The sequence below is a fragment of the Ctenopharyngodon idella genome, chromosome 1 (assembly GCF_019924925.1).
Source record: "Ctenopharyngodon idella isolate HZGC_01 chromosome 1, HZGC01, whole genome shotgun sequence".
In the NCBI taxonomy this organism is placed as follows: Eukaryota; Metazoa; Chordata; class Actinopteri; order Cypriniformes; family Xenocyprididae; genus Ctenopharyngodon; species Ctenopharyngodon idella.
The window spans coordinates 5,062,727-5,075,929 of NC_067220.1; the positions used below are offsets into that span (position 1 = coordinate 5,062,727).

At 37.4% G+C, this 13,203-nt stretch overlaps 2 protein-coding genes across 13 annotated transcripts in view; one reads left to right on the forward strand and one right to left on the reverse strand.

Moving 5' to 3' along the window:
* LOC127517971 (uncharacterized) overlaps positions 1-4,945 on the reverse strand; it is a 66,204-nt gene extending 61,259 nt beyond the window's left edge. For 4 of the 12 annotated variants that reach the window (XR_007931611.1, XR_007931628.1, XR_007931615.1 and 1 more), the window contains exons 1-2: positions 4,646-4,886; positions 1,153-1,464 (exon numbers count right to left, since the gene is read on the reverse strand). Coding sequence is in view for 4 of the 12 variants with exons in the window: in XM_051904943.1 (XP_051760903.1) it covers positions 1,153-1,464; positions 4,646-4,691 (358 nt within the window). In the remaining 8 variants the exon portion in view is untranslated. Of the gene's footprint in view, positions 1-1,152; positions 1,465-4,645 lie in introns of all 12 variants that reach the window. The other 8 variants (XM_051904760.1, XM_051904848.1, XM_051905325.1 and 5 more) reach the window with 7 other exon arrangements.
* A 2,858-nt stretch (positions 4,946-7,803) lies between these two features.
* On the forward strand, positions 7,804-13,123 carry LOC127511430 (uncharacterized). The gene is made up of 4 exons (XM_051892241.1): positions 7,804-7,849; positions 7,960-8,289; positions 9,534-9,830; positions 10,101-13,123. The coding sequence occupies exons 1-4, from the start codon at positions 7,804-7,806 to the stop codon at positions 10,277-10,279; spliced, it is 852 nt and encodes a 283-aa protein (XP_051748201.1). The 3' UTR covers positions 10,280-13,123.
* Positions 13,124-13,203: the final 80 nt, after the last annotated feature.

Below are 13,203 nucleotides of genomic sequence, written 5' to 3' on the forward strand. Positions count from 1 at the left end.
GTTTTCGTTTAGGCTTTATAGGCTTTTGAGTATATTTTGCCACGCCTACTTTCTAAATGACCCAGTTATAGCAACCCAAAGGGTAAAGTTTAGCTTTTTTTGATAATTATTGATCTAGAGAGTCCAGAGAACTGTCCTGCACTGGTTTCGTTCCGATCGGGCGAAAAACCTAGGACTAGTTTGCAAAAGTAGGTTTTTCACATATTCACGAATAATTAATGAACGATTTGATTGACAGCATTGGTTCTTGAGGTAAACTTGTTCAGAACGTGGAGATCTATGATATGCATATTGTGTGGATCTGTGAAACACCACGTGATTACTGAGGCGTATAAAAACTCGTTAGCGCCAACTAGTGGCCGATTTCTTTCAAACTTCTTACAGGCCTCTAGGCCCATGAGTCAAACAAACCCACCGAGTTTGGTTTCGATCGGCCTCCATTAACCTTGTCTAATAGGTGCTCAAAATTCATTGGCCGATGGCGTCCATGTTTTTTGAGATACGCCAATGTACTCATAGACCATCATGCCTCCTTGGACCAAGACACTGCATGCCAAATTTCAAGTCGATCGGACTAACGGTTGCATAGCTACAGCTACAGATCGGGCAAAAAACCTAGGACTAGTTCACAAAAGTAGGTTTTGTACAAAATTCAAAATGGCGGAAAATTTTTCCTGGCGGAAATTAAATGGAAGAGATATTCGTTTTGGCTGTCTTGAGCCAAGGATTCCAATGATATAAGGACAACTGACTCTAGGACAAACAGTGTAGGAGTTATTAGCGATTTTGCATTTTTGATTGCTGTAGCGCCACCTATTGGCCGATTTGGACGAGTACAGGTGTCTGAGTAGCGAGTAAGACTACTACCATTTGACAAAGTTTCAAGTCTCTCAGGCTTACGGTTTGGGCTGCCCGATCAGTTTTAAGGCATAAGAAAAATAATAAAAATCCTTACAATTACAATAGGGTTTCAGCACTACGTGCTTGAACCCCTAATTAAACTTTTTATAATTACTCCATATTTATCTCAGTTCTATTTACAGTTGTCAGTAATTTTAGATGGCTTTAGTTTTGAGCTCTGAAAGATAAAAACAGCTTAACTTGCTCTAATTAGAAAACAACTTATTTGAAAAAAAAAAAAAGTATCCTCACCAGTAACATTGAATTCCTTAAACAAGGTCCTAGTGTTCTGATTGATCTCTAGTTTATAACGTCCAGAGTCTGTGTTTCTCGTGTTGTTGATGGTCAGAGATCCAGTCTGATCATTCAGCTTCAGTCTGTCTCTGAATCTCTCATCATCAGTATATGAGATCTTATTTCTATCAGTTTCAGCAATGATTGGGCCTGAATCTCCAAACCTCCACTGTATTCGATTAAATTTCTCTCTTAAACGAGTGTCTAGAGTGACAGAATCTCCCTCCATCACTGACACTGTCTCCACTTCATCTCCATCAGCTCCAAACACTGCAGAACAAACACAGTCAATCAGAGATTAAACTCATAAACACTGCTGCTGATGTTACTGTACAGATTCAACTGATCATTTAGTTTTATAAACAATTTTAGTTATTTAGCTGAAAATTAAGAACAGACAGTCTTCCTTACAAAGTAATGAAAATCACTTGCACCTGCAACATCTGTACCACAGAACTCATGTTCTTCCTGTTTCATGCTGTTATTTCTTAACATACAGCTACGTCCTGTTTGGTCTTGACTGACAGCTCATAAACTTGATACAATTGAGGTGAACTCAATACGTAATAAAAAATAAGTATAAATAAAGTATTCCCCATCCAGATCACCACCCATTTGTCTTCAGGTTATTTCAGTTAATTTTACATGTTTAATATTTAACAGAGCTTTGCTCACTGAGTAAATGAAGGAAATGAAGCTGTTGATAGAGGAGAAAGGCTTTTACTCTGCCTCTTTTGGACAGCAGTGCATTGTTTGTTTTTCTATACAGTCTGTTGCTCTATCTACTCACTGTATAAACATGCAAATAAAACACTTCCTTTAATTACTAATAGTGTAGATAACGTGATTATAACTTTAATCACCGTGATACTGTGTTAAAACTAACATGTTCAGGCCTTTGTCCATTAACAGTATTGTGCAATAAAACCATAAAATTACTCACTTTTGATACCTTATTTTCAGCTTTATCATTATTATTGCCTCATTGTTATTATATACTGTATGTATTTAAAGTTAATTTAAAGGCCATTGTTCAATTAGGTCTAATTTATTACCACAAAAAATAATGATTGACCACGTGATTTAATCGTCAAAATAATAATTTACAAAATAATCGCAATGTGACAGCCCTAGTTAAAACATTTCAAAATTCACCTCCATTGTTTTGCATTTTGTGACTTTCAGTCGAATATTTTTCCAGTCATTGAAGATTTTTTTAAAATAGTGTTTCATGAACCCAATATCATGTATCGTTTCATCTTGTGAGTGTATCATCACACCCCTAACGCCTTTCTGTAAAGGTTTTTGCACTTCTTTGAATTAGGATGTTATCATCTTTTTATTTCTTTATGTATTTATTTTGTAATTTTACATTAAATTTTATGTAATTTAGGAAAACAGAAAAAATTCTGTAATGACATAAAGAGTTTTAATGTTCTTTAGATAACTTTTAAAAACAAAACCAGGTGCCGGCTTGCCACAAGTTGTAAGAGACCGAATATAAACAAGAGTTTTGAACGAGACACTGTTAGATGATCGGCTAACATCTCAGCTTTGTTGAGCGAAGCCATAAAAGGTTTATTCTTTCGGTTCCTTGAACTCCAGACTTCAGAAGATTCTTCAGAGACAAAGACTTACTTTTCCATGACAGGAGATTCATATTAATACTATCATCTTTCATCTTCTCTTTGTTCCCATTATTGGTTCAAAATAATGAGAACAAAGCCTTACTATATAAGTGTAAGGGATGTTTAAAGGGTTCAGTTAAGCACTAGTAGAAATGGTGGTGGAAGTTTCCGGTTAGACAATCTGGAGTGAGAGAGCTGTTCCCAGCTTAAGAGTTTTATTTGGATTATTTCTGCATGGATGTGATATTAAAAGCATTTGCCTATAGGGGTTTATTACCAAGCGGCAACCTCCCCCAGTTTCTCTTGAAGCCAATACAGAAGTGACTTAAACTGCACTTCATCAACTGTCCGCTAGGGACAGGCTCCAAAGAGAGCAGAATCTCATTGAGTCCCATGTTAAAATGCCCAACTTTACAGCAGAAAAAAACATGTTTACAGCCTGGATCAAATTGTGGTTTTGGTCTATACATCTGTTTTTGCCCTTCATGACAACTCTGAGGGGGGTGAATTTTTTTATAACTCATCCATTTAAATTATATTAAGCCTTAAAGTTCTGCATAATTAAGGGCGTGGTCACTTGAGTGACAGGTGGATTGCCGCTGCTGTCTGTCGCCTCAGCTAATTCCAGCCGCTGAACTTGGCATCTCTGCCATGTTTGTGCTTTTTTGGGATTATTTTATACAGTTATCAAATAATATGGCTTTCTGTGCGGTTATATGTTCGAGACAGATGTGTGTACGTGTGCACACATGCGGAAGATAAACAGAACACACGTTGTTGGATCATCTTGGCGTTGGCTAAAAGTTTTGTTTGTGAGATTTACTATGTCAATGGCTGGAGAATATGCCTCTCATAACAACATAACAATCTGACAGCACTGCTTGGATATTATAACTAAAACTGCTGCACTATTTTGAAAAATATACTTTAGACGCAGGCATATACACAGAATATTTAAGTTTGACCAGCATAGAGTGTAAAACACAAAACGTGTTCAAGCAAGTTCTATACATAAAGATACCTCCAGGGGGCGTAGTTGGACTTTCATACACTTACACACGCAACAATCATAAAGAAAAAAGTATCAAAGGTTGAAGTGATTTTTGTTCAACTTAATTGTTTTTGGTTTATTTGCTGCCACTAATTATAGACAGATAAAGAAAAAAATAGAAGGTCAAAAAAAAATAAAAAAAATAGAAGAAACAGTTCCCACATCATCCTGTTTTATGTCATTACTATATGTTTTGTCATGTTTCCATGTGCTGCACTAACTTTATTATAATAACTAGCATTTGTTAAAGCGATAACCATTGATGACTTATCATTAACATGCTTATACTGCCCTGTTGAAAAAACCAGCATATGTTTTGGTTATGTTTTGAAGCATGGAAGCTGGTCATGAGCTGGAGCTAGTTGCTTAGGACCAGCTTAGGCTCAACACTTGAGCAGCTTAAACCAGCTCATGACCAGCTTCCATGCTTCAAAACAAACCTATCCAGCATATGCTGTTTTTTCAACAGGGTGTAGGTAAATGTGAATCGTTTTTTTAAAAACAATTTATAACTTTTTATTTTCTGTGTAAAAACAGCAGCCAAAACTACAAAAGACTACATTATCCATTCATATTGGGATGTTATGAATACTTTAAAAAGTTTTGCCTTTCACTATAGTATTTTTTCACTGGTGAACAGAGATAGCATGCTCTTAACCAATGTGATCACTTCACATTCATCCTATTAAAATCTTCTAATAAAACAAAACAACGTTTCTGGGGTGACAAGAAAAAGAATAAACTGAATGATAAATCGAAATCATACACTTACCGCATGTTAGTGTTAAAAATAGAACGGTCTTCAAAGTGTTATTCATATTTCAGGTTCCAGCAAACTCCAATTTCGATGGACGCTATTACTCTCTGTGTTAATTACACAAAACATATGAAAGATACTGAAGCTTCGAGGCACGTATTGAGGATAAATTCCGTCTCCAGGGAAGTACCGTTATTTGGTTTCACCACAGGTCATGTGATAGACGATTTAGGGCCCTGTTCCAAATAAACACTGGCAGTCTTCCCACAGCTGTCTCCTAGTTAAAGGCTGCAGTCTTCAACGATAGAACCGAGCAAAGCAGACAGAACACAAGCTGTACTTTAGCATTTTACTCAAATGTTCTTGCTTTTTTCTTTCACACAGTTCCACGTCCAGTTTCTAATACAGTTTTTGTTTTGTGAGATGCGACTACAATATTCGGGGGTGTTGATGAACGAGATCTACTGTCTGAATATGATCCAGATGTCTTTGAACTTTAAAGGCTGAAAATGAGCAAAATTGGGTTTTGAGTTACTCCATTTAGTTTGATGAATAAAACATGTTCATAATAACAAAAACAAATCGATAATATATATTTTTCTTTTGGAAAAGTCATTTGAATGAAGTAAAACAATAGGGCTAGGTATTGACACAATTTTCACAATTCGATTTGATTTCTTCAAAGTTAACACTCTTAAGTGGAAATATCTCACATTTGCTAACATTAAGGTTGAGACCAGATACCTTAGAGAAATTATTTATGGTACCAATTGCTTTGCTAACCTCTGCAGCATTTTTTTAAAAAGAGTGTTGTGTCATCATCGGCCAGCTTTTATCAGAACATTATTTTGTTGGAATTGTAACCAGGCAAGAGAGTACCAATAAAAGTAATATGAGCCAGTGGGATTGCTTGGGGTCCTAATGGAGACTGAATTTTGACTGTGAACTCAATGGCTTATCTGAAAACCTAGGCAGCTGACTTGTTGCCTCGCTGGCCTGTCAGGCAATGACTTTGCAGGCAGCTTTTGCACACGAGGTTCCTCGCGAAACTGATTTCGGACAGACTTCTGAGGCAGCGCAACAATTTAATGATCTATAACAAAACAGAGAGAGCTTGAGAACAAATTGAATATTTAATTACTACAATACTAACTTCTCGATAGAAATGGCATCAAAAGTGGAAAAAAATTGGTCAAAATGTACACTTTACACACAAACTGACCACCAACCTCAAATTTCAGATGCCATCTTTATTTTTTAGCTTAACAGTCAGGGAATGGAAGGCGCATGATTGTGGGATATCAAAGGCAGCGAAGGATACGTGCACATGAAATTTAATGACATCCCATTCTTAATCCATAGGGTTTATTATGGAGTTGTTCCACCCTTTGCAGCTATAACAGCTTACAACTCTTCTGGGAAGGCTTTCCACAAGGTTTAGGAGTGTGTTTATGGGAATTTTTGACCATTCTTCTAGAAGCGCATTTGTGAGGTCAGGTGAGAAGGCCAGGCTCACAGTCTCCACTCTAATTCATCCCAAAGGTGTTCTGTCGGGTTGAGGTCAGGACTCTGCGCAGGCCAGTCAAGTTCCTCCACACCAAACTCACTTATCCGTGTCTTTTTGGACCTTGCTTTGTGCACTGGTGCGCAGTCATGTTGGAACAGGAAGGGGCCATCCCCAAACTGTTCCCACAAAGTTGGGAGCATGAAATTGTCCAAAATGTCTTGGTATGCTGAAGCATTAAGAGTTCCTTTCACTGGAACTAAGGGTTCAAGCCCAACCCCTGAAAAACAACCTCACACCATAATCCCCCCTCCACCAAACTTTACACTTGGCACAATGCAGTCAGGCAAGTACCATTCTCCTGGCAACCGCCAAACCCAGACTCGTCCATGGGATTGCCAGACAGAGAAGCGTGATTGGTCACTCCAGAGAACACGTCTCCACTGCTCTAGAGTCCAGTGGCGGCGTGCTTTACACCACTGCATCCGACGCTTTGCATTGCACTTGGTGATGTAAGGCTTGGATGCAGCTGCTCGGCCATGGAAACCCATTCCATGAAGCTCTCTACACACTGTCCTTGAGCTAATCTGAAGGCCACACAGAGTTTGGAGGTCTGTAGCTATTGACTCTACAGAAAGTTGGCGACTTCTGTGCACTGTGTGCCTCAGCATGCGCTGACCCCGCTCTGTGATTTTACGTGGTCTACCACTTCGTGGCTGAATTGCTGTTGTTCCCAATTGCTCCCACTTTGTTTTGCTCATTAGCACCCTTCTGAAAGATAAAATGATAAATGTAACACCCTACTGTCTTGTGGAGTTAAATTCTTGAAATTGCCTTGAAATGGGCCTTGAATATTGAATTGCCTTGAAACGTGCAGCTTTATTCAGTGTGTTGTTGTAATTTCCCCTGAAACAAAAATACAGGGTGGGACATATCAACACAAAAACCACCCAAACACTGGGTCGTTCCTTCTGACCCAGGAGCTGGGTAACACAGAAACCACCCAAACACTGGAAAATTAACCCAAAAAATGCTCAACCCAGGACTTGGGTAGAAAAAATAACCCAAATTTTTTTAGAGTGTAACCAGTTCTCCTCCATATCACTTTAAAATATATAATTCTTTGTAGCATTGAAATTTCGTGACGTAAAGCCGCTTTGACTGTCAGGTAGCAGTCCTCTGTGCAGCTCACAGGCTTGAAAAAAGAAAGACTTCCCCTGTTTGGAAACATTTTCAGCTTCCAGTGCATGTATGCTATTTTCAAAGAAAATAAATATTTAGGCTACATATCACATTGAACACTTCCAGCACACATTGCCAATGTTTGCTAGGTTAACATCACATCATCAAAAGATATCAAGGTGTTTTTCTTACTAATGTGACCAATTGCCATTAAAAGGAACTCATGCCAATCTTAAAATTACATTGGAGAAACAGTGCAGTTATTCTTAGACTTCATTTCTGAAAAAGTCAAGGTGAGAAAGCACTCTATATAGAGAGGAGGTGCTGAGAGCTGTTAGTTCACTGAACGCTCGAGCTGTAATATAACTGTGATGTTGTAGTACAGGTTTTCAGTCAAGACCCGTTTGATGTAACATTTCTGTTGTGTTTGTTCTGAGTGAGCTTGTCAGAATTGAAGTCTTCTGTTATGATCAAACCGCTGAAGAAAATGATTCACCTGATTTTCCTCTATTTGTGCTTGTGGTGTTTAGTTGGTAAGTTAGGATAAGTGTTTTTGGTGTCAGTTTGTACAGAATCAGAAGATTGTGCATGTATGTTGTGTAAATGAATCAGTGTGAAAATATGAACTTCGTTTGTTGATCAGGTGTGTTCGGTGTTGATGCAGTGAAGTCGGTGTCAGTGTTGGAGGGAAAATCAGTCACTCTAAACCCTGATCTTACTGAAATAGGGGGAAATAAAGAGATCGAGTGGAAGTTTGGACACAAGAACATCCTCATAGCTCAAATCAACAGGCAGAACAATAAGGACACGTTTTATGATGATGTTGCTGATGGGAGATTCAAAGGCAGACTGAAGCTGGATCAGACCGGATCTCTGACCATCACGAACACCAGAACCACAGACTCCGGACTTTATAAAGTCTTCAACACCAGAACAGATACCCTGCTGAGCACATTCAATCTTACAGTTTATGGTGAGTATACCCTGTTCAATATATAATCACCCTGGAACACTGTAAATCACACTGTAGTTCATGATATGTGTTTTTTATTGCAGTGTGTCACTCGCACCTGTTTTAAATATAAACTGCAAGCGCTTATTTTAGCAGAAGGGTTAGTAAAGTAGGTTCAGGTTAAAGAGCATAACTTTCATCATTTAACTGAGCTGTGCAGTATAACGTGAGTAGGGCTTAACGATTTTGGATTTTTTTTACCAATATCGCGATTGCGATTTAATATGAGATTATTTTTTAAGCTCTTTGAGCCTCATTTATGAAACGAACGTACGTCAGAAAACGGTGCGTACGGTCGTTTCCACGCAAAACTTGCAATTTATCAATATGGATGTGAACGGTGGCTACGATCAAATCAGGTCTCAGCTCGTGTACACAAGTTTTTGAGTCAGCATGAACAGTAAATCTTTTAGATTATTTTCCTGACAAACAACCGAAGCTTACTCGATCATTAACCGTTAATATTAGAATGTCATATTAAAATTAGAGTAGATGGGTGTCTGTCACCTGTTAAAAATACCACAATGTTTTGTTTGTTTGTTTGTTTGTTTTTAGCTTTTAGAGGTTTAGCTTTACATTTGCAAATAGTAGCATAAACAACAGAACATGAGCATTCACACATCATACACCTGCAGCGCCTGTGTGAACGGAGAAAAACAGAGTAAAATTAACTATATAAAAGGAATAAAATAGCTAAATAGGAGAGTACAACGAGGCTGAAGACACACCTTAAGAAAAAAATTGCTTTTCACTACTCTCAAACTGTATATATGTTTGTATCAAACATTGATGGAGCAACAGGTTTTGTGTGAAATTTGATATGATTATGATTTTGATGTGATTTTATTGATATTTAATATGACAAAAACAACCCCTTTAAAGCATCTTAAAAACACCGCACAGACAATTTAACAACATTAAAGACTTGATTTTCAGCGCAGGGGGACTTTAAGGAGACGGATTCATTTGTACACATTACATTAACTGCTCTTTGCATTGTATTGCTAATTAACAAGATGAATCACAAAGAAACTCTTAGCTGAGTTTTATGCATGACAAATCGTAAAAGTCGTAAAATGTCGTAACTTCATCCCAATTCACCTATTTGTACTATGCCCTAGAAGAAAAAGTACATAGGCTACTTTTGAGCAGAACACACACATCGCTGCGTGTGGATGCTTTAATTAATCTGTCATGTTTTCCAGCTCCTCTACCTGCTCCTGTCATCAGCAAATACTCTCCTCAGTGTTCATCATCATCTTCATCGGTGTCCAAATGTGTGCTGCTGTGTTCAGCTGTGAATGTGAGTCACGTGACTCTCTCCTGGTACAAAGGAAGCAGTTTATTGTCCGGCATCAGCGTGTCTGATTTCAGCATCAGCATCTCTCTACCTCTGGAGGTGGAACATCAGGATAAAAACACCTACGGCTGTGTGCTCAACAATCCCATCAGCTTTCGCGCTGAACAAGCGGACATCAGTCACCTCTGCTGGTCATGTTCAGGTAGTCTAATATGAGCGATTATTCATGAGTACATGTAAATATTTTACAATCTTATTAAACTTGAATATGAGTATAATAATGGTTATTTTAATATGTAAGTGATGCGTGGAGTCATGTAGAGATGACAAAGTAATTTGTCGAGCTGTTTTAGTTCTTTTAGTGTCCTCTGTCTTCATAAGCAAAAGGAAAAGACGTGACAAACTCAGACAGCACCCGCGCTGTGGTTCCCAAACTACATGAATCCTCTTTCTGTTTTCTTTCTCTCACAAGACTCTCGCTGTTGTGGTTTCACTGAAGCTGCGATCCGATTGGTTCTCTCTGCTCTGGTGGGCGTGGCCGGGGCGGTCGTCCTGGTTTATGACATCAGATCCAGAAGTCTTCATCAGGAGAAGAGCGTGAAGAACGCAGCAACGAACACTGATCAACCAGATGTAGTTGTTTTTAAATGAATGGAGCCATTATATCACAAGAAATCTTTATCTCATTTTTATTATCGCAAGATTGATATATCATGTCTTTAATACTAACTTTAATACTTTAATTATAACATGTAACTTAACGTTAATACATTTTGATACAGTGACCCTGCTGAAGCTCCATCTAGTGTTTTTTTACTGACATTTCTATATTTTATAGCATAAAAATCCTTAACAAAAAAAAACTACTTCAACTAAATACTTCATGTTAGTTTTTGCATGTCAATGCATCTTTGTTTTATACTATAAAATAAACATGATTTTATAATGTTTAAATCTTTGGCCTCATTCTTGACCTTTTAAAAAAATAATCACGTTCATAAACAAGATCATCGTTCAGCTCTGCTCATTGGTTTTTCATCTTGAGTTTGTTAGCCTTAAAAATTGCAAGTTAAAATCAATCCAATTTAATTCAAGTAAAAAAACTCAACATGACATCTCTGGTGTGCGAGTCTTGATGTTAACAAAGACCATAACGACAACCTTTGAGAATGACAGATCTATATATACAGTATCAAAAACATCATTATTGTTTTAAAGCAGAATCACTATACATTGCTTCTGTATTCTATACATTTATTCATTTAACAGACACTGGAAAATTCTATAAACACTAGAAGGCCATTAAAAACAACTAGAATATGTTTCTTAAAAGGTGGCATAACTTAAATACAACACGTATGTGGGCGTTTCCATTAAAAACACACCGTCATGAGGAGTTCTGTGATAAACTGAGTGTAAAATAAGAAGACGAGAAATAGAATTAAGCACTGCTGTCACAAAAATAAATGTGTGAAGATTACTCAGTTCTTCAGTTTACATTCCTCTCTGCTATTAGTTGTATCTTTATCTCTCATCATAACTATTTTAGCTCAGATTTGCATTCAGGGATGTTGAACACATGAGTTTCCTGACCTTCAGATGTTTGCCTTAATCAAGTTTCTCATTGTCCTTCAGCTGTTACCCAAAAATTAAAATTATCCCATGATTCACTCACCCTCAAACCATCCTGTGTATATGACTATCTTTCAGACGAACACAATCTGAGGTATATTAAAAATGTCCTGGCTCTTCTAAGTTTTATAATGGTAGTGAATGGGGGGATGAGATTTTGAAGCCCAAAAAAGTGCATCCATCCATCATAACAGTAATCCATATGACTCCAGGGAGTTTCCAGTAAATCTACGTGTTATCTTTCAATCTACATGTCAGAATCTTTGTTAAACTTCAGATTCAGTCATTTAAATCAGTTTAATGACCGAACATGGAAAAACAACAAAGAAATGATCGGTCATTTTCTTAAAAAAATAACGTTGGAAAGGTCACGTGACGTAGACGGAAGTACCGATCCAGTGTTTACAAAGCGAATGTGTAAAGACTAAGTCAAACGACCTTTACAAAAAAAGGTAAAACAACGATGTTGGAGGAGAAAATGAGATGGAGTTTTTCGCCCTACTGCGGTACTTCCGCCTACATCACGCGTGACCTTTCCAACGTGATTACGTAATGCGTGGAGCATCACAGAGCAGTGCAAGATGAGCATTTGTGGTTAAAAAGTATATAATGTTTATTTTTTTTAGGAAATGGCCGATGGTTTCTCTAGATGAGACTCTTATTCCTCGTCTGGGATCATGTAGAGCTCTTTGAAGCTGCACTGAAACTGACATTTGGACCTTCAACCCGTTGAACCCCAGTGAAGTCCACTATATGGAGAAAAATCCTGGAATGTTTTCCTCAAAAACCTTCATTTCTTTTCCACTGAAGAAAGACATCTTGGATGACATGGGGGTGAGTAAATTAACAGGATATTTTCATTCTGAAGTGAACTAATCCTTTAAGTAGAATCATTTTGAATACTCTGTATATTATTTATTCAATATTTCCATAATCAGTCAAAATATTTTCCTATAATCTCAATACTGTTTTTCAGTTATATTCTTATTTAATCTGATCAGCGCTGGAAGATTCTGTGAAAACCTCTGTCAGTATACTATTACTGAATGTTTTGTTGTTGAAATATCAACAGACTTTATTATAATCCAGCAGCTTAATTTCCTAACTAATTTATGATTTTTAGTATGATTTCTGGGGCCTACAGCAGCGACATGACTCTCATAATGCAGATGCATTAGCGCCCCCTGTGGCTGGATATGGAAACTCTTCAGGATAAGACAAAAGCATGGTTTGGAAGATGGATTCATGATGTACTTGCTCATTATATAAATTATGAATAAAAAAAGTGCAAAAATAGTGCAACTAATGTTTGATGTCTTTTGTATGTTGTAAACGAGATTCTTCTTACAACCACTAGATGGATCTAGATATCTCTAAATGGAGAGGCATCTGAATAATTATGGTGTACATCATTTATAGAATATAGTATGATTTCACATGACCGTCTTATGATAGTCTGTGTATATAACGTGTTGTTTCCCTCTTTCTTTATAGAGCAGCACCTCCAGTTACTCCTCCTGCGATATCTGACTCAATTTTTACGGTTAGTGGCTTCATATGTTATTTCCTGAGCCTCTGTACTTCATCTGTGTCTTATAGCCTGTCTGACTGAATCTTTCTAAAGATTTATATTTCCTTTAATAATAGAAAATGATTCAGTCATATAGAGATAGAGGCTCTCTGTTCTTCTTTGAAGTCATACTGTATACAGTCGACAAATGAAATCTGATATCTGATAAATTTTGTTTCTAAAAGCTCGAATCATGACAAAAAAAACTGTATTTTTCAGGTTGGATCAATCTAATGCAGTCCTAAGTGTGTGTCTCTATAGGAAGCGTGCGTCTGGCTGTTTCATTGGCCCTGTCCCAAATGGCACCGTAAGCACTCGTGGTCTTCCTACGAGTCTGCACATTTGTGACGTAACGCCGCTTTGACTGTTGGGA

Bases quoted from the DNA above. Each gene is read 5' to 3' on its own strand.
- LOC127511430 (XM_051892241.1), top strand. From the start codon at position 7,804: ATGATTCACCTGATTTTCCTCTATTTGTGCTTGTGGTGTTTAGTTG. The intron at 8,290-9,533 runs GTGAGTATACCC...CATGTTTTCCAG, and splicing joins ATTCAATCTTACAGTTTATG to CTCCTCTACCTGCTCCTGTC. The intron at 9,831-10,100 runs GTAGTCTAATAT...TTCTCTCACAAG, and splicing joins CCTCTGCTGGTCATGTTCAG to ACTCTCGCTGTTGTGGTTTC.